This window comes from Schistocerca americana, chromosome 3, assembly GCF_021461395.2.
Source record: "Schistocerca americana isolate TAMUIC-IGC-003095 chromosome 3, iqSchAmer2.1, whole genome shotgun sequence".
Taxonomy (NCBI): Eukaryota; Metazoa; Arthropoda; class Insecta; order Orthoptera; family Acrididae; genus Schistocerca; species Schistocerca americana.
In genome coordinates, this window is record NC_060121.1 from 618,868,074 (window position 1) to 618,889,591 (window position 21,518).

A 21,518-nucleotide genomic window follows, 5' to 3' on the forward strand; every position below is an offset into this window, starting at 1 on the left:
TTATTCTGGTCCAGGTATAGTACCTGGTACAATAAGACGTACCATCTGTCATGCACTTCACAGTGGTTTGCAGAGTACAGATGTAGATGAATCAATTTTTTTTGTTTGTTTTTACACCTGTTACAAAAATATTCTGAAGCTCCTGTATTTTTTTCATTGGAATACTCTTAATTGTTGAAAGTACAGCTTCGGTGAATATTTAGTTAAGCTTTCATGGTTCTTTAATGGTTTACAGTGTGGATACTGTATTGATTTGAGGCTTCTCCAGTGCAGAATGGCAAAAATGTAGTTATCTGGCAAGTGTGTATTTGAAACTGTACACATTTTATTACATGAAAGTGGCTTTTATTTATCACTGGACAATTTATTGTTATGAGCTGCAACAGTCTAGTGTAATTATTCAACAGCTTCCTAATTGTAAAACAGTAAGAAGAAGGAAGACAACTGTGACATGACCAATAAAATTTAGAACATTGAGGACATTTACAAAAATCAAAATAAAACATTAATGAAATTAGAAATGACATGCCACAACACTAAAAACTTCTCTGCAATTTGTCACCTAAGTAGTCAAGAGTCAAAATGTATGAAGTTCTACAAATAACTCCTAAGGCAGTACCCAACACACAATTTACTGCTAACACTCAGTTACAGGTTTAAAATTATTTTTCAACACATTATCTTATAGGCCATAAATCAACATTATATAGGTGCATAAAATGTGGAAGCGTAATTATTCATTATTTATTTCAGCAGAAAAAGTAAATCTTACAATGAAATGAATGGCATGTTGGCTATTACATTTCTTATTTTCATGTATGTAAACATTAATCCAACAGTGATGATAATATGTATATATTTTACATACTCTGCAATTTCTTCAACAGGCTGAATGATCCCAGTCTCATTGTTAGCCAACATGACAGTAATAAGACAGGTGTTTGGCTGGATAGCAGCAACAACATCCCCGGCAGATACCATGCCTCCATTTTTGGCACTCACCTCAGTAAGTTCTGAAATTAAGTAATATTATTGTCTCCCTAATTACTTGTTGTGAATTACTGTCAGTGTGCATTAAACTCAAAATTAGAAACTAGTCTGTCTCTATATTTCAAACATTTGTTTAGCTGTCACAGATATAATCAAGGCCACTGGAATTTATTTGGTATGGAATGAACAAGGGAAGATTAAAAGGTGCGAAAAAGTACTTGTTAGCAATAACATGTCACTGTTTGCAAGATTGTTCATTTCAATATTATAGGTAATATAATGCCTTGGGTTATGTTTAATATATTTTGGATAAATGGCAACATCGGCCATAAATATTGAAATTCTTTAGTTTACAGATCGATTTCAGTCACTGTGTGACCTTCCTCAATGCAAATTATTCACACCTTGTAGGCCAATATATCAATAGTAAAACATTTTTCTATGAGGTGTAGCATGTATTGTGATGATTACTTCCAACAGATATCTTCACTTTTACGACATACAATAATGTTTAATTTTACAGAAGAGCCTATCTTGTAACCTTAGCAGTTGCCAATCCAACATTGGAAGAAAACCTGTACATTTTTGTCAAAAAAATATATAACCTGTGTCTGTCTCTCAGTGTTTATTAGAGCACCATGTAAAAATTATAAGAGGTACTTGCAGTTAGACACTCATGTTTAAAGAATAACTTTAACATAATAATAGGTCTACTTCAGTCCTTACTCACACTTGTCATTTACTTTACAACACTATTTTCAGTGAAGTTAGTGTCACATTACTCACGAAAATTATTGAAGCTTAAACCAGTTCTTGTTCAGATCAATTACCATTTCTCATCACGAGTGCACAATTGTTAATGTTAAACATTTGAGCCACTTCAATCTGAAACTACTTCCGTAACTTCAACTTATGTTGCCTTCCCCAGAATTCATTAACTAGTGCACTCCTTTTTAAATGCAACTTCTTGTTTTCTGTCAACATTTATTACACTTTTGAGAACCACAATATTGAACATAACTGTTTCAAGATCTTCCTTTGGCTCCCCTTGTTCTCCCATGCTTCCATAGCTGACTCTCAGCTCTTCGCCCCTCTCTCCTTGAAAATGCACAAACACTCAGCTTGAAAAACTGAATGTCTATCTTCTAAAGTTCTTGGAACTCTAGTCATTGTGGTACCCTTATGGTCTACAAACTAACTTAAAGTCTTAGAAAGAGAGAGGGTAGTAAACCTCGGACAAATACAAAGAATGTAAAAAAATATCATTATTAGTTTAAAATACTGGGTGACAGTCTAGTCATGCCAGCTTTCATAAAGTAGGTAGGATATCTGGACAGGCTGGTAAATGTTAAAGAAAATGTACTGTTCTCAAAGGACTTCCTGTTGGTGTCCATAATGGAGATCTATTCTTCAAAATTATTTGACAAGAAACAGGCAGCAACTGCCTTGCTGTATTTGTTAATGGCTTTGATGTTCTAAATCACGTAGCACTAAAAGTGTTATGGTGGCTGCTGGGAGATGTACACTTTCTTTGGCTTGTGAGTTTTTAGCAAAATTGGAGATAGTCTACAGGAGTGCTTAGGTACGAGTGTAACAGAACCAGAAGTGTATTTTGGACTCACTGTGTACCCCAACCCCCCCATGAACCACGGACCTTGCCGTTGGTGGGGAGGCTTTCATGCCTCAGCGATACAGACAGCTGTACTGTAGGTGCAACCACAACGGAGGGGTATCTGTTGAGAGGCCAGACAAACGTGTGGTTCCTGAAGCAGCCTTTTCAGTAGTTGTAGTGGCAACAGTCTGGATGATGGACTGGTTTACCTTGCAACACTAACCAAAACGACCTTGCTGTGCTGGTACTGCAAACGGCTGAAAGCAAGGAGAAACTACAGCCATCATTTTTCTCAAGGGCATGCAACTTGACTGTATGGTTAAATGATGATGGCGTCCTCTTTGGTAAAATATTCCGAAGGTAAAATAGTCTCCCATTCGGATCTCCGGGCGTGGACTACTCAGGAGGACGTTGTTATCAGGAGAAAGAAAACTGGCGTTCTACGGATTGGAGTGCGGAATGTCAGATTCCTTAATCGGGCAGGTAGGTTAGAAAATTTAAAAAGGGAAATGGATAGGTTAAAGTTAGATATAGTGGGAATTAGTGAAGTTCAGTGGCAGGAGGAACAAGACATCTGGTCAAGTGACTACAGGGTTATAAATACAAAATCAAATAGGAGTAATGCAGGAGTGGGTTTAATACTGAATAAAAAAAAGGAATGCGGGTAAACTATTACAAACAGCATAGTGAACGCATTATTGTGGCCAAGATACATACGAAGCGTGCGTCTACCACAGTAGTACTAGTTTATATGCCACCTAGCTCCGCAGATGATGAAGAGATTGATGAAATGTATGATGAGATAAAAGAAATTATTCATATAGTGAAGGAAGACGAAAATTTAATAGTCATGGGTGACTGGAACTCGATAGTAAGAAAAGGATGAGAGGAAAACGCAGTAGGTGAATATGGAATGGGAGTAAGCAATGAAAGAGGAAGCTGCCTGGTAGAATTTTGCACAGAGCATTATTTAATCATAGCTAACACTTGGTTCAAGAATCATAAAATAAGGTTGTATACATCAAAGAAGCTTGGAGATACTGGAGGGTCTCAGATAGATTATATAATGGTAAGACAGAGATTCAGGAACCAGGTTTTAAATTGTAGGACATTTCCAGGGGCATATGTGGACTCTGACCACAATCTATTGGTTATGAACTGTAGATTAAAACTGAAGAAACTGCAAAAAGGTGGGAATTTGAGGAGATGGGACCTGGATAAATTGACAGAACCAGAGGTTGTAGATAGCTTCAGGGAGAGCATTAGGGAATGATTGACAACAATGGGGGAAAGAAATACAGTAGAAGAAGAATGGGTAGCTTTGAGAGACGAAATAATGAAGGTAGCAGAGGATCAAGTAGGTAAAAAGATGAGGGCTAATAGAAATCCTTGGGTAACAGAAGAAATATTGAATTTATATGATGAAAGGAGAAAATATAAAAACGCAGTAAATGAAGCAGGAAAAAAGGAATACAAATGTCTCAAAAGTGAGATTGACAGGAAGTGCAAAATGGCTAAGCAGGGATGGCTAGAGGAGAAATGTAAGGATGTAGAGGCTTATCTCAATAGGGGTAAGATAGATACCGCTTACAGGAAAATTAAAGAGACCTTTGGAGAAAAGAGAACCACTTGTATGAATATCAAGAGCTCAGATGGAAACCCAGTTCTAAGCAAAGAAGGGAAAGCAGAAAGGTGGAAGGAGTATACAGAGGGTCTATACAAGGGCGATGTTCTTGAGGACAATATCATAGAAATGGAAGAGAATGTAGATGTATATGAAGATGAAATAGGAGATACGATACTGCATGAAGAGCTTGACAGAGCACTGAAAGACCTGAGTCAAAACAAGGCCCTTGGACTACACAACATTCCATTAGAACTACTGACAGCCTCGGGAGAGCCAGGCATAACAAAACTCTATCATCTGGTGAGCAAGATGTATGAGACAGGCAAAATACCCTCAGACTTCAAGAAGAATATAATAATTCCAATTCCAAAGAAAGCAGGTGTTGACACATGTGAAAATTACCAAACTATCAGTTTAATAAGCCACGGCTGAAAAATACTAACACGAATTCTTTACAGACGAATGGATAAACTGATAGAACCCAACCTCGGCGAAGATCAGTTTGGATTCCATAGAAATGTTGGAACACGTGAGGCAATACTGACCCTATGACTTATCTTAGAAAATAGGTTAAGGAAAGGCAAACCTACATTTCTAGCATTTGTAGACTTAGAGTAAGCTTTTGACAATGTTGTCTGGAATACTCTCTTTCAAATTCTGAAGGTGGCAGGGGGTAAAAATACAGGGAGCGAAAGGCTATTTACAATTTGTACATAAACCTGATGGCAGTTATAAGATTCGAGGGGCATGAAAGGGAAGCAATGGTTGGGAAGTGAGAGAGACAGGGCTGTAGCCTATCCCTGATATTCAACAAAAGAAAAATTCAGAGTAGGAATTAAAATCCACGAAGAAGAAATAAAAACTCTGAGGTTCGCTGATGACATTGTAATTCTGTCAGGGACAGCAAATGAACTGGAAGAGCAGCTGAACGGGATGGACAGTGTCTTGAAAGGAGGATTTAAGATGATCATCAATGAAAGCAAAATGAGGATAATGGAATGTAATCGAATTAAGTCGGGTGATGCTGAGGAATTAGATTAGGAAATGAGACGCTTAAAGTAGTAATGAGTTTTGCTATTTGGGGAGCAAAATAAGTGATGATGGTCGAAGTAGAGAAGATATAAAATGTAGACTGACAACAGTAAGGAAAGTGTTTCTGAAGAAGATAAATTTATTAACATCGAGTATAGATTTGAGTGTCATGAAGTCGTTTCTGAAAGTATTTGTATGGAGTGTAGCCATGTATGGAAGTGAAACGTGGATGATAAATGGTGTAGACAAGAAGAGAATAGAAGCTTTCAAAATGTGGTGCTACAGAAGAATGCTGAAGATTAAATCGGTAGATCACATAACTAATGAGGAAGTATTGAATAGAATTGGAGAGAACAGAAATTTGTGGCACCACTTGACTAGAAGAAGGGATCGGTTGGTAGGGCACATTCTGAGGCATCAAGGGATCACCAATTTAGTATTGGAGGGCAGCGTGGAGGGCAAAAACTGTTGAGGGTGACCAAGAAATGAATACACTAAACAGTTTCAAAGGATGTATGTTGGAGTAAGTACTGGAAGATGATGAACCTTGCACAGGACAGAGTAGCATGGAGAGCTGCATCAAACCAGTCTCTGGATTGGAGCACAACAACAACAACAACAACAACAACAACAACAACGTGTACCACAAATATATGCTACATTAAAATGGGAAAACCAAGAACCTGCAACAGCAAAAAAGAACAGTGGGCACGTGAGGCCTTATTTTTTGATGCCAGGGAACACGTACAGTCCCAGTTGCAAGTAAGGAACTGCAGTACCTCAAACCAATAGTTCTGAGTGTGAAGGCATGCTATGGCAAAAAATACAGATAAAATTAAAGAGAGAACTGATATGTCAGAACAGAAATTTAACCATTGCAGGGCTCCTTATTGATTCTGAGAAAAACAACCAATTTTAAAACTGACAGTCAGTAGGTACCAGTGAACTAGAACGCTGTACAGGGAAAAGCATGCGACTACTTTGAATGACACAAAGTGATCAGGAGAACAGAAATTAATTATTCACAGTGACCATACATGAAAGGATTCGTGAACAAGTAAACTTTGTGGACCTTCATAGAATTCACTCAGGACATTATAAATCTGTCTCTCATCAGAAAATAGAGGTAGTTTTTAGCAAGAAAAGGAAACTTGCTATGTCTGGAGTAACTGTCAGGGAAGAATTCACTTGCAGAAGACGAACATTTTCTAGAACTGTCATGTATCAGCATGGTTTAGAATATTTGTATACTGGATCACAGTGAAGAAAGCAAGTAGTTTTGAAGATGAGAGAATGAAACCCATGAAGTCTAGAAAGATGCCCATTCACATGTTTATAGTTTAAGTTTCACTTAATCCCATTTTACTGTGAATCATTATTAATTTCCTTTTTATTTTTATTGTGATTCACGCGCATGCCTTGTTCATAATGACTTATTATTTCAACTGTGCTCTCCATGATATACCATTACAACTACATAATTTCAACTTTCCCTACTACTACTACTACTACTACTACTACTTCCTTGTTCACATTTAAATGGAAGTGAAAAAGCCTAACTGTTTTATTTCACATTAATTTCTTATTTTGGTCTACCTGCATTCATTGCAACACACAATTTCTATGTCACATCCTTTAAATTCTTTAATTAGTTTTAATTAAAGCCTTCACTCTACCATCTATTAATTGCTGTTTATGACAGGCAAATGAAATCTGATGGGTAAGTACGCCTCTAGACTTGATGACTGCTTCTGGACACTGAACGTTCTGCTCCTCCTTCAAAGTTAATTCTGCCAGTCTGATATTTGCTAAAGCCAACAGGTTTCTATTACACAGCCTGAATGAGTGCATCTTTAGTCACATCTGAAGAATACAGTTCATTCTGTGCCTGGCAGGCAGCAGTTGCACAATAAAGCCTGCTAGCAACCACACTAGAACATACTTCAGTGTCAGTAGTCATCCACACAATAATATAATGATAAATGTTTAAAATTGAAAAGCTTCATCACCTGTTTTTCCAACTTATATATTGTCAGAGGCATGGTGCTTACTATGCCCTTCCTCAGACTGTTGTCTCATGTTTTCTGATCCCTTCTTTCCTCATTTATGCAAATGGCATAAAATACTGCCCCACAAATTCAAAGTTAATTCTGTATGCTGACAATACTTCTATTGTGTGCAAGCACGAAGATTATCAATTAGAAATACTGTGCAACCATATTACAAAGTACATAATTCAGTATTTCCATGAAAGTCAGCACTGAGGTAACAGCATAATACTGATTTTAACATCACAAGACAGATTTTTAAATTCAACTGTGCATTGGTACTAATATTGCCATTAAAGAGAACTATATAACATTCCTAGGATGTATGCATGTTCATTTTCTGGCAAGCAAACAGACTGAAAATATACTTGCAATAAATATGCTTAGCAAATACTGCAGTGATCCTCAGGTACTATCATGAACTGCTTATTATGCACTGGTGTCATCTAATAAAAATCTATGTAACAGAAGTATGTGGTGCCACAACTGAAGTTAATCTTTCCAATCTTTGAAATTTAAAGAAGAATTGGTGCAAAACCAAGATACTCATGTCAATCTATTCCCTAAACCCTGGATATTAATGCAGGACAGATACTTGCCAATGCTTTATTGAGTTCAGTCACATCACTCCACATTGCAAAATTTAAAACCAGACTTAGAAGAATTTTAATCGTTAACCTACACTGCTCACTAGATGAGAATGTTTCTTTTGGAGTGAATAAAGGCAATTTTATACAGGCTTCATTACGTATGTAAGTTGAAGGCGGATTACTGCTGTCAGCTGCAGCGGGCCATTAAACAGGATCGGCGGTGGAAAGTGAAAATGTGTACCAGACCGGGATTTGAACGCAGGATCTCCTGCTTACTAGGCAGGTGTGGTAGACTGTGCCATCCAGGACACAGCATTATCACAACTGCACGGACTATCTCAGTATGCCCTCAACTGATCCACACTCCCACCGAGTGCCACAGGTCCAAAGAATAGACACCACACATTACTGTAATACGTTTTATATGTTTAGTATCCTTTAATATAAACACTCAGTCACCGCAGTTTTTTGTTCAGTTGTTTCTTAAATGACTAACCTAAAATAAGAAAACTTGTTGGTTTGCAGTTAATTGTCTTTTACTGGAAGACACGGATGCGTGCATGCAGGCACACATGCACGCATGCACCCACGCACGCACACATGCATGCACACATGCACTTATATATGCCCCTAAATGGCACCAGCGGGACACACAATGACAGTGCTGCATTTCGATAGGTGGACTAGTGTGGGGGGGTGGGCAGCTGGTTTGCATGCTAAGAATGCAGGATGGAGGGGTGGCAAGTGCACAAGCTAAGCATATGATGCATAAGTGTTAGAACTGGTGGGCAGTGATGTGTGCTGAAGCGTGGGGACATGAATGGGAGGTGACGACAGGACGAAGGGAGTGGAAACAGTTGGGGTGGAGCGGTTGGGAACAGAGAGTTAGCTGAATTTGATGCCAGGATGATTATGCAAGAGGAGGCTGTGTTGCAAGGGTAACTCCCATCTGTGTTGTTCAGATAGACTGGTGCTGGAGTGGAGCGTCCAATTGAAATTGACCTTGTTCTGCTCAGCTGCATACTGTGCCACTGAGTGGTCAACTTTGTTCTTCGCAATAGTTTGGCAGCGGACAACTGGTTCATTGTCCCACTGACATAAAAATCTGCGAAGTGTTTGCAGCAGAGTTGATGTAACAGCTACTTTCACTGGTGGCCTGGTCTCTGATTGGGCAGGATAAGCCTGTGACAGGAGTAGGAAGTGTTGGGCACGTGGGCAGGGCAGATCTCACACCTTGATCTTCCACAGGGATATGATTGCTGTGGCAAGGGGTTGGGGAGTGGAAGTGGCACAGAGATGGACTAGAATGTTACATAGTTTGGGTGAGTGATGTAACATCACTTTAGCAGGGTTGGGATGGATATTGGGTACGTCGTCTCTCATTTCAGGCCATGATGAGAGATAAAGCTCTGAGAGAGGATATAGTTCAGCTGTTCCAGTACAGGGTGATACAGGGTGACAAGTGGTAGTGGGGGAGTAGTTCCTTTGTAGCTGATTCTTGGTAGTGGGAGAGTTGGAAGTGTGTGAGGATATACAGGAAATACGTTTATGGACAAGTTTTGGTTGGGGAGGAGGGGTAATGCCTGTCTGCGATAGCCTTCAAGGGACTTCCAGCAAACTGAGCAAAGGATTTACCATCACTACAGGTACGTCCTCCACTCCCACTCCCAGCCACTTGCCACAGGAACTGTATCCCTGTGGAAGATCAAGGAGAAAGACATCCCCAATCCAAACCACCCAACACTACTTATTTCTGTCCTGTCACAGGCATACCTTAACCCATAAGAGGCTGGGCCACCTGTGAAAACAGTCATTTGATATACCAATTCTGTAGCACACACTACACAGCTTTTTATTCTGGTATAACTACCAGCAAGCTGTCCACCAGGATGAATGGCCATACAAAAACTTTTGCCAAGAACAAAATTGACCACCCAAAGGCACAACAAGCAGCTGAGCATAATATGCTCTATTTCAATGGCTGCTTCACAACCCAGACCATCTGGATCCTTCCCTCCACCATCAGCTGCTCTGAATAACCCAGATGGGAGTAATCCTTACAACACATCCTGCACTCCGATAATTGTCCTCGTGTCAATCTCATTTAACCCTCTGTCCCCACACCTTCCATCTAATGGTTTCCTCTCCCTCCACACTGTCACCACCTCCCAATTCACATCACCTTCAGTGTGAGCTGCTGCCTACCAACTCCAAAAACTGTGCATCAAATGTCTAGTCTACGCACCTACCATCCTTTCTTCCCACATTCTTAGCTGGCAAACCAGCTGCCTCCTTCAGAGCTGCTAGCCACCCATCCCCAACATCTCTCCTTGCCACCCACCTCTCCCCCCTCTACATGACCCACCCTAGTCCACCTACTGAAAAGCAGCACTAGCAGTGTCTGTGTCTGTGTCTGTGACTGTGTGTGTGTGTGTGTGTGTGTGTGTGTGTGTGTGTGTGTGTGAAAGGGGGGGAGGGGGGGACTGACAGAGAGAGAGAGAGAGAGAGAGAGAGTGAGAGAGAGAGAGAGAGAGAGAGAGAGAGAGAGAACACGTGCGTGTGCGTACTTTTGTATTCTATCTTGAAAAAGGATTACTCCAAAAGTAGACAAGTTTGTTTTCTTTCTTTCTTGTGTATGCCCTTTGACAATTCCATACTTCTGCCTTTAAGTTCATGGTCGCCCATACTTCTGAAGTATATACATTCTATCAGAATGTTTCCTATGAAATTAATCTAAAATAAATCTTAATTGCTAAGGTGAAATGCTGTCTACCTACCTTCTCATATCATTGCTTATCATAAAAAAGTTACATCTTTATATTCACTTGTTATGAAATAATGAACGCAGAAAAATGATCCCTTTGTCAGCTGATGTTGAATAAAGTAGCAGTAGTTGTTTATTATTATTCATTGATGTGGGTTACTTGCAGAGTTGAGAAAAACCTGGGTATTTTTAAAAAAAAATACCCAGTGGGTTAATTGTTTTGTTTTTTGGAAGTTTTTCATATTGACAAACAGTTCAATTTAAATTCTTATGATTAATTTATACAAAACTTTAACCCATTCTTACAACTACTTTATTAGTGGAAAAAGCTGGTAAATTAAACAGTCAAAAGTGGTAAATTAAATTTTCCTATGTTGACAGCCAGAGCCTTGCACAATGATCACAGTCCCTTGTTGAAGCACACGGTTGTAAAGATGATGTAGTTGTGAAAATTCATGCTTTGATCCAGCACTGGATCCATATTATGCAGGTGAGTTTAGTTATGCATATTTCTTGTGTTTCTGTTTTTCCATAAAAACAAGCTACATATCAATTAATTATAACAGAAAATAACCTCCTTTATAGTACAATTAACAACAGTAAAATTATTTTCTTACAGATCAATTTTCAACATCATGTCATTTAATGCTGGAAGAAAGGTATCAGGCACAGTTAGTGGTTATATATTAGTAGGTCATGGCAGTCAACATTCAGCTTCAACACCACTGAAGAAAGAACAGACAATCTGGGTGACATTTTAATTGAAATCAGTGATTAACAGAAGCAACAATTGGATCTATTGATAGCAAAATTCTTCTATGCTAGTAACATAACCTTCAATGCAGCTTCAGCTCCAGAACACACAGACAAAATTCAAGCACTTTCAACTGGTTATGTTAGTCCTGATTGCTTCAAATTAAGTGGGAAGTTGTCTGATGAAGTTGCAGATAAGGTTATGCAAATATAAAAAAATCAGTTAAATAGCATAATAGCATTGTATTACTACAAAATGGGTGGTCTCATAAAAAGAATGACCCAATTATAGCAATCAGTATCCATACAAGCCAAAAAGCACTTCTATTAAATGTAACTGATTGTGGAACCAACCAAAGGGCTGCTAATTATGTTGCTGAGTCTTTGAGAAAAATCAATTAAAATGCATGAAGCTAAACTTCAAAAAAAAATATTTGCAGTTGGCAGTGATAGTGAAAATAAAATGATAAAAATGTGATGGCTTTTAAAGGAATACCTGCCTCACTTGTTAACATATGGTTGTTTGGCTCATTTCATTAATCTAATCAAGGAAAAAATGACACCTATGAGTATAATAAAGCATATTGGTGAGGTCCATAATTACTTTCAGAACCATCAAAAACACGTGACTGGCTAAAGGAAGCAGTGCTCTTATGCCACAACTCCCAAATCCTACTAAATGGATTTCCCAGCATGATTGCTTATGCAACTATTCTAAGTATGTGAAAACTGTAACAGAGTACTCTGAAAAAGTCCCTGCTAACATTGGCAAAATCTTGGATAATGTTATGATTTATAAAGATGCCATTCATCTTCTCCGATAACTATCAGAGGTTTCTAGAGTCTTGGACCTCCTTCAAGCACACAGGACAAATATTCAACAAGCTGTCAAACTATGATTTGCCTTTTAGGAAGTCTGGATTTTATTTTATTTTATTTATTTTTGGTCATCAGTCTACTGACTGGTTTTGGTTTGATGCGGCCCGCCATGAATTCCTTTCCTGTGCTAACCTCTTCATCTCAGAGTAGCACTTGCAATCTACGTCCTCAATTATTTGCTTGACGTATTCCAATCTCTGTCTTCCTCTACAGTTTTTGCCCTCTACAGCTCCCTCTAGTACCATGGAAGTCATTCCCTCATGTCTTAGCAGATGTCCTATCATCCTGTCCCTTCTCCTTATCAGTGTTTTCCACATATTCCTTTCCTCTCCGATTCTGCGTAGAACCTCCTCATTCCTTACCTTATCAGTCCACCTAATTTTCAACATTCATTTATAGCACCACATCTCAAATGCTTCAGTTCTCTTCTGTTCCGGTTTTCCCACAGTCCATGTTTCACTACCATACAATGCTGTACTCCAGACGTACATCCTCAGAAATTTCTTCCTCAAATTAAGGCCAGTATTTGATATTAATAGACTTCTCTTGGCCAGAAATGGCTTTTTTGCCATAGCGAGTCTGCTTTTGATGTCCTCCTTGCTACGTCCGTCATTGATTATTTTACTGCCTAGGTAACAGAATTCCTTAACTTCATTGACTTTGTGACCATCAATCTTGATGTTAAGTTTCTCGCTGTTCTCATTTCTACTACTTCTCATTACCTTCATCTTTCTCCGATTTACTCTCAAACCATACTGTGTACTCATTAGACTGTTCATTCCGTTCAGCAGATCATTTAATTCTTCTTCACTTTCACTCAGGATAGCAATGTCATCAGCGAATCGTATCATTGATATCCTTTCACCTTGTTTTTTAATTCCACTCCTGAACCTTTCTTTTATTTCCATCATTGCTTCCTCGATGTACAGATTGAAGAGTAGGGGCGAAAGGCTACAGCCTTGTCTTACACCCTTCTTAATACGAGCACTTCGTTCTTGATCGTCCACTCTTATTATTCCCTCTTGGTTGATGTACATATTGTATATGACCCGTCTCTCCCTATAGCTTACCCCTACTTTTTTCAGAATCTTGAACAGCTTGCACCATTTTATATTGTCGAACACTTTTTCCAGGTCGACAAATCCTATGAAAGTGTCTTGATTTTTCTTTAGCCTTGCTTCCATTATTAGCCGTAACGTCAGAATTGCCTCTCTCATCCCTTTACTTTTCCTAAAGCCAAACTGATCGTCACCTAGCTCATTCTCAATTTTCTTTTCCATTCTTCTGTATATTATTCTTGTAAGCAGCTTCGATGCGTGAGCTGTTAAGCTGATTGTGCGATAATTCTCGCACTTGTCAGCTGTTGCCATCTTCAGAATTGTGTGGATGATGCTTTTCCGAAAGTCAGATGGTATATCGCCAGACTCATATATTCTACACACCAATGTGAATAGTCGTTTTGTTGCCACTTCCCCCAATGACTTTAGAAATTCTGATGGAATGTTATCTATCCCTTCTGCCTTATTTGACCGTAAGTCCTCCAAAGCTCTTTTAAATTCAGATTCTAATACTGGATCCCCTATCTCTTCTAAATCGACTCCTGTTTCTTCTGCTATCACATCAGACAAATCTTCACCCTCATAGAGGCTTTCATTGTATTCTTTCCACCTATCTGCTCTCTCCTCTGCATTTAACAGTGGAATTCCCGTTGCACTCTTAATGTTACCACCGTTCCTTTTAACGTCACCAAAGGTTGTTTTGACTTTCCTGTATGCTGAGTCTGTCCTTCCGACAATCATATCTTTTTCGATGTCTTCACATTTTTCCTGCAGCCATTTCATCTTAGCTTCCCTGCACTTCCCATTTATTTCATTCCACAGCGACTTGTATTTCTGTATTACTGGTTTTCCCGGAACATGTTTCTACTTCCTCCTTTCATCAATCAACTGAAGTATTTCTTCTGTTACCCATGGTTTCTTCGCAGCTACCTTCTTTGTACCTATGTTCTCCTTCCCAACTTCTGTGAAGGCCCTTTTTAGAGATGTCCATTCCTCTTCAACTGTACTGCCTACTGCGCTATTCCTTATTGCTGTATCTGTAGCTTTAGAGAACTTCAAACGTATCTCGTCATTCCTTAGTACTTTTGTATCCCACTTCTTTGCGTATTGATTCTTCCTGACTAATGTCTTGAACTTCACCCTACCCTTCATCACTACTATATTGTGATCTGAGTCTATATCTGCTCCTGGGTACACCTTACAATCCAGTACCTGATTTCGGAATCTCTGTCTGACCATGATGTAATCTAATTGAAATCTTCTCGTATCTCCCGGCCTTTTCCAAGTATACCTCCTCCTCTTGTGATTCTTGAAAAGGGTATTCACTATTACTAGCTGAAACTTGTTACAGAACTCAATTAGTCTTTCTCCTCTTTCATTCCTTGTCCCAAGCCCATATTCTCCTGTAACCTTTTCTTCTACTCCTTCCCCTACGACTGCATTCCAGTCGCCCATGACTATTAGATTTTCGTCCCCCTTTACATACTGCATTACCCTTTCAGTATCCTCTTACACTTTCTCTATCTGTTCATCTTCAGCTTGCGACGTCGGCATGTATACCTGAACTATCGTTGTCGGTGTTAGTCTGCTGTCGATTCTGATTAGAACAACCCGGTCACCGAACTGTTCACAGTAACACACCCTCTGCCCTACCTTCCTATTCATAACGAATCCTACAACTGTTATACCATTTTCTGCTGCTGTTGATATTACCCGATACTCATCTGACCAGAAATCCTTGTCTTCCTTCCACTTCACCTCACTGACTCCTACTATATCTAGATTGAGCCTTTGCATTTCCCTTTTCAGATTTTCTAGTTTCCCTACCACGTTCAAGCTTCTGACATTCCACGCCCCGACTCGTAGAACAATTATTCAATTATTATCTTTTTCTCATGGTAACCTCCCCCTTGGCAGTCTCCTCCTGGAGATCCGAATGGGGGACTATTCCGGAATCTTTTGCCAATGGAGAGATCATCATGATACTTCTTCAATTACAGGCCACATGTCCCGTGGATACACGTTACGTGTCTTTAATGCAGTGGTTTCCATTGCCTTCTGCATCCTCATGTCGTTGATCATTGCTGATTCTTCTGCCTTTAGGGTCAATTTCCCACCCCTAGGACAAGAGAGTGCCCTGAACCTCTATCCGCTCCTCCGCCCTCTTTCACAAGGCCGTTGGCAGAATGAGGCTGACTTCTTATGCCGGAAGTCTTCGGCCGCCAATGCTGATTATTTATCAAAATTTAGGCAGTGGCGGGGATCGAACCCGGGACCGAAGACGTTTTGATTATGAATCAAAGATGCTACCCCTAGACCACGGGTACTATATGATATTAAACCCTATAAGAACATAACCAAAAAACAGTGTGTTTCAAGTGTTACGTCTCTTTAGGATTGTGGATTCTGGTTATTTTCCTGCCATTATGTTTCCTGATGCAATAGTAACACAGTTCTCTCCAAACAAATGGTGGAAGATAATGGAGCTAAAAACAGCAAAAAAAGCAAACTTACCAACAGGATTTATTACTTTTGTGAAAAGTCTTACCTTTTGTCCTGATAGCACTGCACCCATTGAGAGAATTTCCTCCATTTATAGGCTTGTTTGGTCAAATAAAGAAATAATTTAGGAGAGAAAAGAGCCAAGAAATTAGTGAAGATATATAAATTTATGCATATTTCCAAACAGGACTAAACTGTGCTTTACAGTAAGTAGGATTCTACATCAAGTTAAAGTGTTTTTTTGTGTGTAAATGTTATTTAACTGTGCTTCTTACACTGCAATAAAAAGCTAGAACACAATCCTACTAAAATAAATTCTTGTGACAGTAAATAGTTGCCTTCGATAATCATGACGACTCTCTTTAATTTGAGAAAGCTTACCAATGTAATGTTTTGTATTTTAATTAAATCTTCATTATTAAATATAGTTGAGTTTTATTTTTTTTAAGTGGAACACTATGGTATTTTTTCCACCAGATTAAATTACAACGACCCTGGTTACTTTTATTCTGGCGAGGGGGGGAGTTTTATTTAAATCTGAATTTATTAATTAGAATAGGGGAATGACGTCAATAACTAAAGAGTGGCAAGCTTCTTGTTTCTCAAAATAAATGTACATAGTTATAAATGTGTAATCAAGGTCATCTATTACCCACACCAAATTGGCGTAGTAGTATTTCCTACTCATGTTGCAATATATGTACATTATATATAAAAACAAAGATGAGGTGACTTACCGAACAAAAGCGCTGGCAGGTCGATAGACACACAAACAAACACAAACATACACACAAAATTCAAGCTTTCGCAACAAACTGTTGCCTCATCAGGAAAGAGGGAAGGAGAGGGGAAGACGAAAGGAAGTGGGTTTTAAAGGAGAGGGTAAGGAGTCATTCCAATCCCGGGGGCGGAAAGACTTACCTTAGGGGGAAAAAAGGGACAGGTATACACTCGCACACACGCACATATCCATCCACACATACAGACACAAGCAGACATATTTAAATATGTCTGCTTGTGTCTGTATGTGTGGATGGATATGTGCGTGTGTGCGAGTGTATACCTGTCCCTTTTTTCCCCCTAAGGTAAGTCTTTCCGCTCCCGGGATTGGAATGACTCCTTACCCTCTCCTTTAAAACCCACTTCCTTTCGTCTTCCCCTCTCCTTCCCTCTTTCCTGATGAGGCAACAGTTTGTTGCGAAAGCTTGAATTTTGTGTGTATGTTTGTGTTTGTTTGTGTGTCTATCGACCTGCCAGCGCTTTTGTTCGGTAAGTCACCTCATCTTTGTTTTTATATATAATTTTTCCCACGTGGAATGTTTCCCTCCATTATATTGATATCATTAATTTGAATCCAACAATTACGTTTGTTATTGTCACTGTTGCATTTCGAAATCTTTTCTGTCGTCTTATTTTCCTCTTTCTGTTTTTGCCAATAGTTTCACTTTGTATTCACCTTCTCCTTTTTACCGTAATCTGCTATACTATTTTATCCCGCCTAATATATACTCAATAATACGTAACCCACTTCCAAACCATAACCAAAAAAATTTTTTTTGCCGCTTTCAGCACTACCGCCGCTATAATATCCACCGTTTCTAGTTCACAAACAGCTCCTTTCACCTTTTAAACAACCATTTCGGCCAGTTCTAATAACTTTCGCTTTATTTCCATTTCCGTTTTTCCCACACCACTGATCATTTTTAGCCGCTTCCCACAGGTTTTAACGCGATTATTTCTTCGTCAGACAATTGTTAGCCTCATTTTCATAATCTGCCACCACAATACCACTCCTTTTAATATACTACACGTAGTTTTTTCGAAATTTTCCCGAATTTCTCCGCCCTTTAACGTGTTTTGGCGGCAACACAACCACCTAACCTTTATGCACATCGTTGTCTACCAACCCAAGTCCAACATAGCCCAGCTGTAACCAACACCTATTCGCCTTTTTTCATTCCAGATCTCCAGTTTCTTTCCGGTTCACCTTTATCTCTCCCCATATATTTTTATTTTCATTTTCATTTCACCTCATGTTACACTTTCCACCTTCTAATACCATGTCACCCTCACAACACCCCCACAATGACCCCATTAAGTTTTATTTACATTCCCTCCGCAAACATGGGTCTTTAAATATGTCTGCTTGTGTCTGTATGTGTGGATGGATATGTGCGTGTGTGCGAGTGTATACCTGTCCTTTTTTCCCCCTAAGGTAAGTCTTTCCGCTCCCGGGATTGGAATGACTCCTTACCCTCTCCTTTAAAACCCACTTCCTTTCGTCTTCCCCTCTCCTTCCCTCTTTCCTGATGAGGCAACAGTTTGTTGCGAAAGCTTGAATTTTGTGTGTATGTTTGTGTTTGTTTGTGTGTCTATCGACCTGCCAGCGCTTTTGTTCGGTAAGTCACCTCATCTTTGTTTTTATATATAATTTTTCCCACGTGGAATGTTTCCCTCCATTATATTAATATATGTACATTGTTATTCCCTCTGCAGATAACTTGAATAGATGGTTCCACTCCGATATAAGCATTGAACACCTAGATTCAATCTACTGTATACCACAGAGTCACATCCATTAATAAGTGTGATTTTCTTTAAGCAATATGTAGGCCTATAGGAGACATTAAGAAAATAATATCACCAGCAGAAAGATGGAGGTCAGAAATATGGTCTCTCTGCCTATAATATTGTGTTTATGTCCCCTGTACACATTGCCTGAAGAAAATCATACATAATAATGTATAACAATATACACTACTCTGAAATCTGCAAAACATGGTACCTTAAGAACTATTTTTCAGATATTAAGCGGTAGTAGACTGGCAATAACCTTCCAATACTGTTCAAAAATTCACTTGCTAACTTGCTGCTCTGTAAGATCAACTTGATAGTTTACAAGCATTCAGTTAAGGTAGAGAGAGCCCCTGTTCCCTGCCTGAATCCAGAGTTAAGCCAAATTACGAATAAATGAGGCTCTGTACAAAGAAAAATCAAACAAAACTCAACATCTGAAATTTATGGAGTACACAAGAAAACTGCGGAACAGAGATATGCACATGTGCAAAAGCCAGTATCAGGTATGCCTGTACTATTGCATTCAGAGAGTGAAAAGCTGCAACCCTGTGGAAAACTGTGCATCTTCAACATAGTAATGATAAAGTCTGATTTAACATTTTGTCAATGCCAGTCAACTTTCAGTATGAAAAGTCACTAGTAGAATCTCTTCTGAGACAATATGTGACACTGAATGAGCATAGAAATGATTAAGAAGTTCCTCTAATTATTATCCCAATTTTTACAGATATTTCAACTTTTCTCCTCTTAGCAGCACATAACTTATTGAGTACAAACAGCTTAATTCCAGTAAAGTGTCTGATATCAGCGACTTCAAAACCTCAGTTTTGAAAATGGAATAGTTTAATTTCTCACACACATTGTGGGTCTCGAGTTCAAGTCTCGGTCTGCCACACAGTTTTTATGCATCAGCAAGTTTCGTATCAGTGTACACTCCGTTGCAGGGCAGAAAATTCATTCTGGAAATATCTACCAGGCAGCGGTTTAGCTCTGTCTCCACAATGTCCTTTCTTCCAGGGGTGCTAGTCTCTCAAGTTTCACAGGAGAACTTCTGTGAAGTTTGGCAGAAGTAAAGCTGTGAGAATGAGTTGTGAATTGAATGGGTAAAGCATTTGAACTCAAAAGGCAAATGTCTCAAGTTGATAGTCTCAGTCAGGCACACAGATTCAATCTGCCAGGAAGTTCCAATTATCCTGGCATTTATGTAATCACGATGGCCAACACAAGAAGTTGAAGCAGATTGCTCCCAAAAACAAATTCAGTTTCTTAAGAGCTTTGCTATCTCCCTTGGCATAGTACATCTTACTACTGGAGCCAAGAAGACAGATTTTGAACAAATAGGGGAATTAAAACCTACCGATAACAGCAATCATTAAGGCATAGTCATATAACTACATTTAATGCTCATTAGTTACAAATTTTCCTTAAATTCGGACGCCACAAAATAACAAATTGCATTCTTTTCAATTATTTCAAAGTTTACGTTCTCTTTTCCCTTGCATAACGAATGCAATTTGACATAATCTCAACCTCTATTTTAGCGGCACTTAAATATGGGAAACAATGCATGTTGCTGAAAACTACCTAGTAATACAGAGTGTACATAAAGTCCAATAACACCTTCAATTATTTATTGCACAAGAACTAAACATTGTACAGATGTCATGCATATTGCATTTTGAAGAGAAACTCTGAAAGCGTGTTTTACAAACCATGAGTGACCTGCAGTGGCATACATCGTAACAATGACAGCTGCAGAAATAGCAAGGCCCTTGACGTACGAAGCCAACTTATCATTTAGTGAAGGAGTGTTCAAAAGTAAAGCCATTATTCAAAAACAGCGACAAGCATAAGGTATAAAACTATCGGCCAATATCCCTCCTTCCAACGTTTTCCCAAATAACAGAAAAATTAATGAATCACAGAATCAACAAATATCTAAATGACCATACGTTACTAAATAGAAATCAAAATGGCTTCCAGGCAGGTAAAAAAACAGAAACAGCACTAATGTGCTACGTTGTTGTTGTGGTCTTCAGTCCTGAGACTGGTTTGATGCAGCTCTCCATGCTACCCTATCCTGTGCAAGTTCTTCATCTCCCAGTACTTACTGCAACCTACATCCTTCTGAATCTGCTTAGTGTATTCATCTCTTGGTCTCCCTCTACAATTTTTACCCCCCATGCTGCCCTCCAATGCTAAATTTGTGATCCCTTGATGCCTCAAAACATGTCCTACCAACTGGTCCCCACTCCTTGTCAAGTTGTGCCACAAACTCCACTTCTCCCCAATTCTATTCAATACCTTCTCATTAGTTATGTGATCTACCCATCTGATCTTCAGCATTCTTCTGTAGCAACACATTTCAAAAGCTTCTATTCTCTTCTACTCCAAACTATTTATCGTCCATGTTTCACTTCCATACATGGCTACACTCCATACAAATACTTTCAGAAACGACTTCCTGACACTTAAATCTATACTCGATGTTAACAAATTTCTCTTCTTTAGAAACGCTTTGTTTGCCATTGCCAGTCTACATTTTATATCTTCTCTACTTCGAGCATCATCAGTTATTTTGCTCCCCAAATAGCAAAACTCCTTTACTACTTTAAGCGTCTCATTTCCTAATCTAATTCCCTCAGCATCACCCGACTTAATTCGACTACATTTCCTTATCCTCATTTTGCTTTTGTTAATGTTCATCTTACATCCTCCTTTCAAGACACTGTCCATTCCGTTCAACTGCTCTTCCAAGTCCTTTGCTGTCTCTGACAGAATTACAATGTCATCGGCAAACCTCAAAGTTTTTATTTCTTCTCCATGGATTTTAATACCTACTCCAAATTTTTCTTTTGTTTCCTTTACTGCTTGCTCAATATTCAGATTGAATAACATCAGAGCGAGGCTACAACCCTGTCTCACTCCCTTCCCAACCACTGCTTCCCTTTCATGCCCCTCGACTCTTATAACTACCATCTGCCTTCTGTACAAATTGTAAATAGCCTTTCGCTCCCTGTATTTTACCCCTGCCACCTTTAGAATTTGAAAGAGAGTATTCCAGTCAACATTGTCAAAAGCTTTCT

The 21,518-nt window shown here is 39.0% G+C and overlaps 1 protein-coding gene across 3 annotated transcripts in view; it reads right to left on the reverse strand.

The window, feature by feature from the left end:
- The window catches only part of LOC124605796 (selenocysteine lyase-like), a 165,528-nt gene that overhangs the window by 83,710 nt on the left and 60,300 nt on the right, over positions 1-21,518 (reverse strand). For all 3 annotated transcript variants that reach the window (XM_047137691.1, XM_047137690.1, XM_047137689.1), the window contains exon 4: positions 869-1,013. In XM_047137691.1, coding sequence (XP_046993647.1) covers positions 869-1,013 — 145 coding nt within the window. The remainder of the gene's footprint in view (positions 1-868; positions 1,014-21,518) is intronic.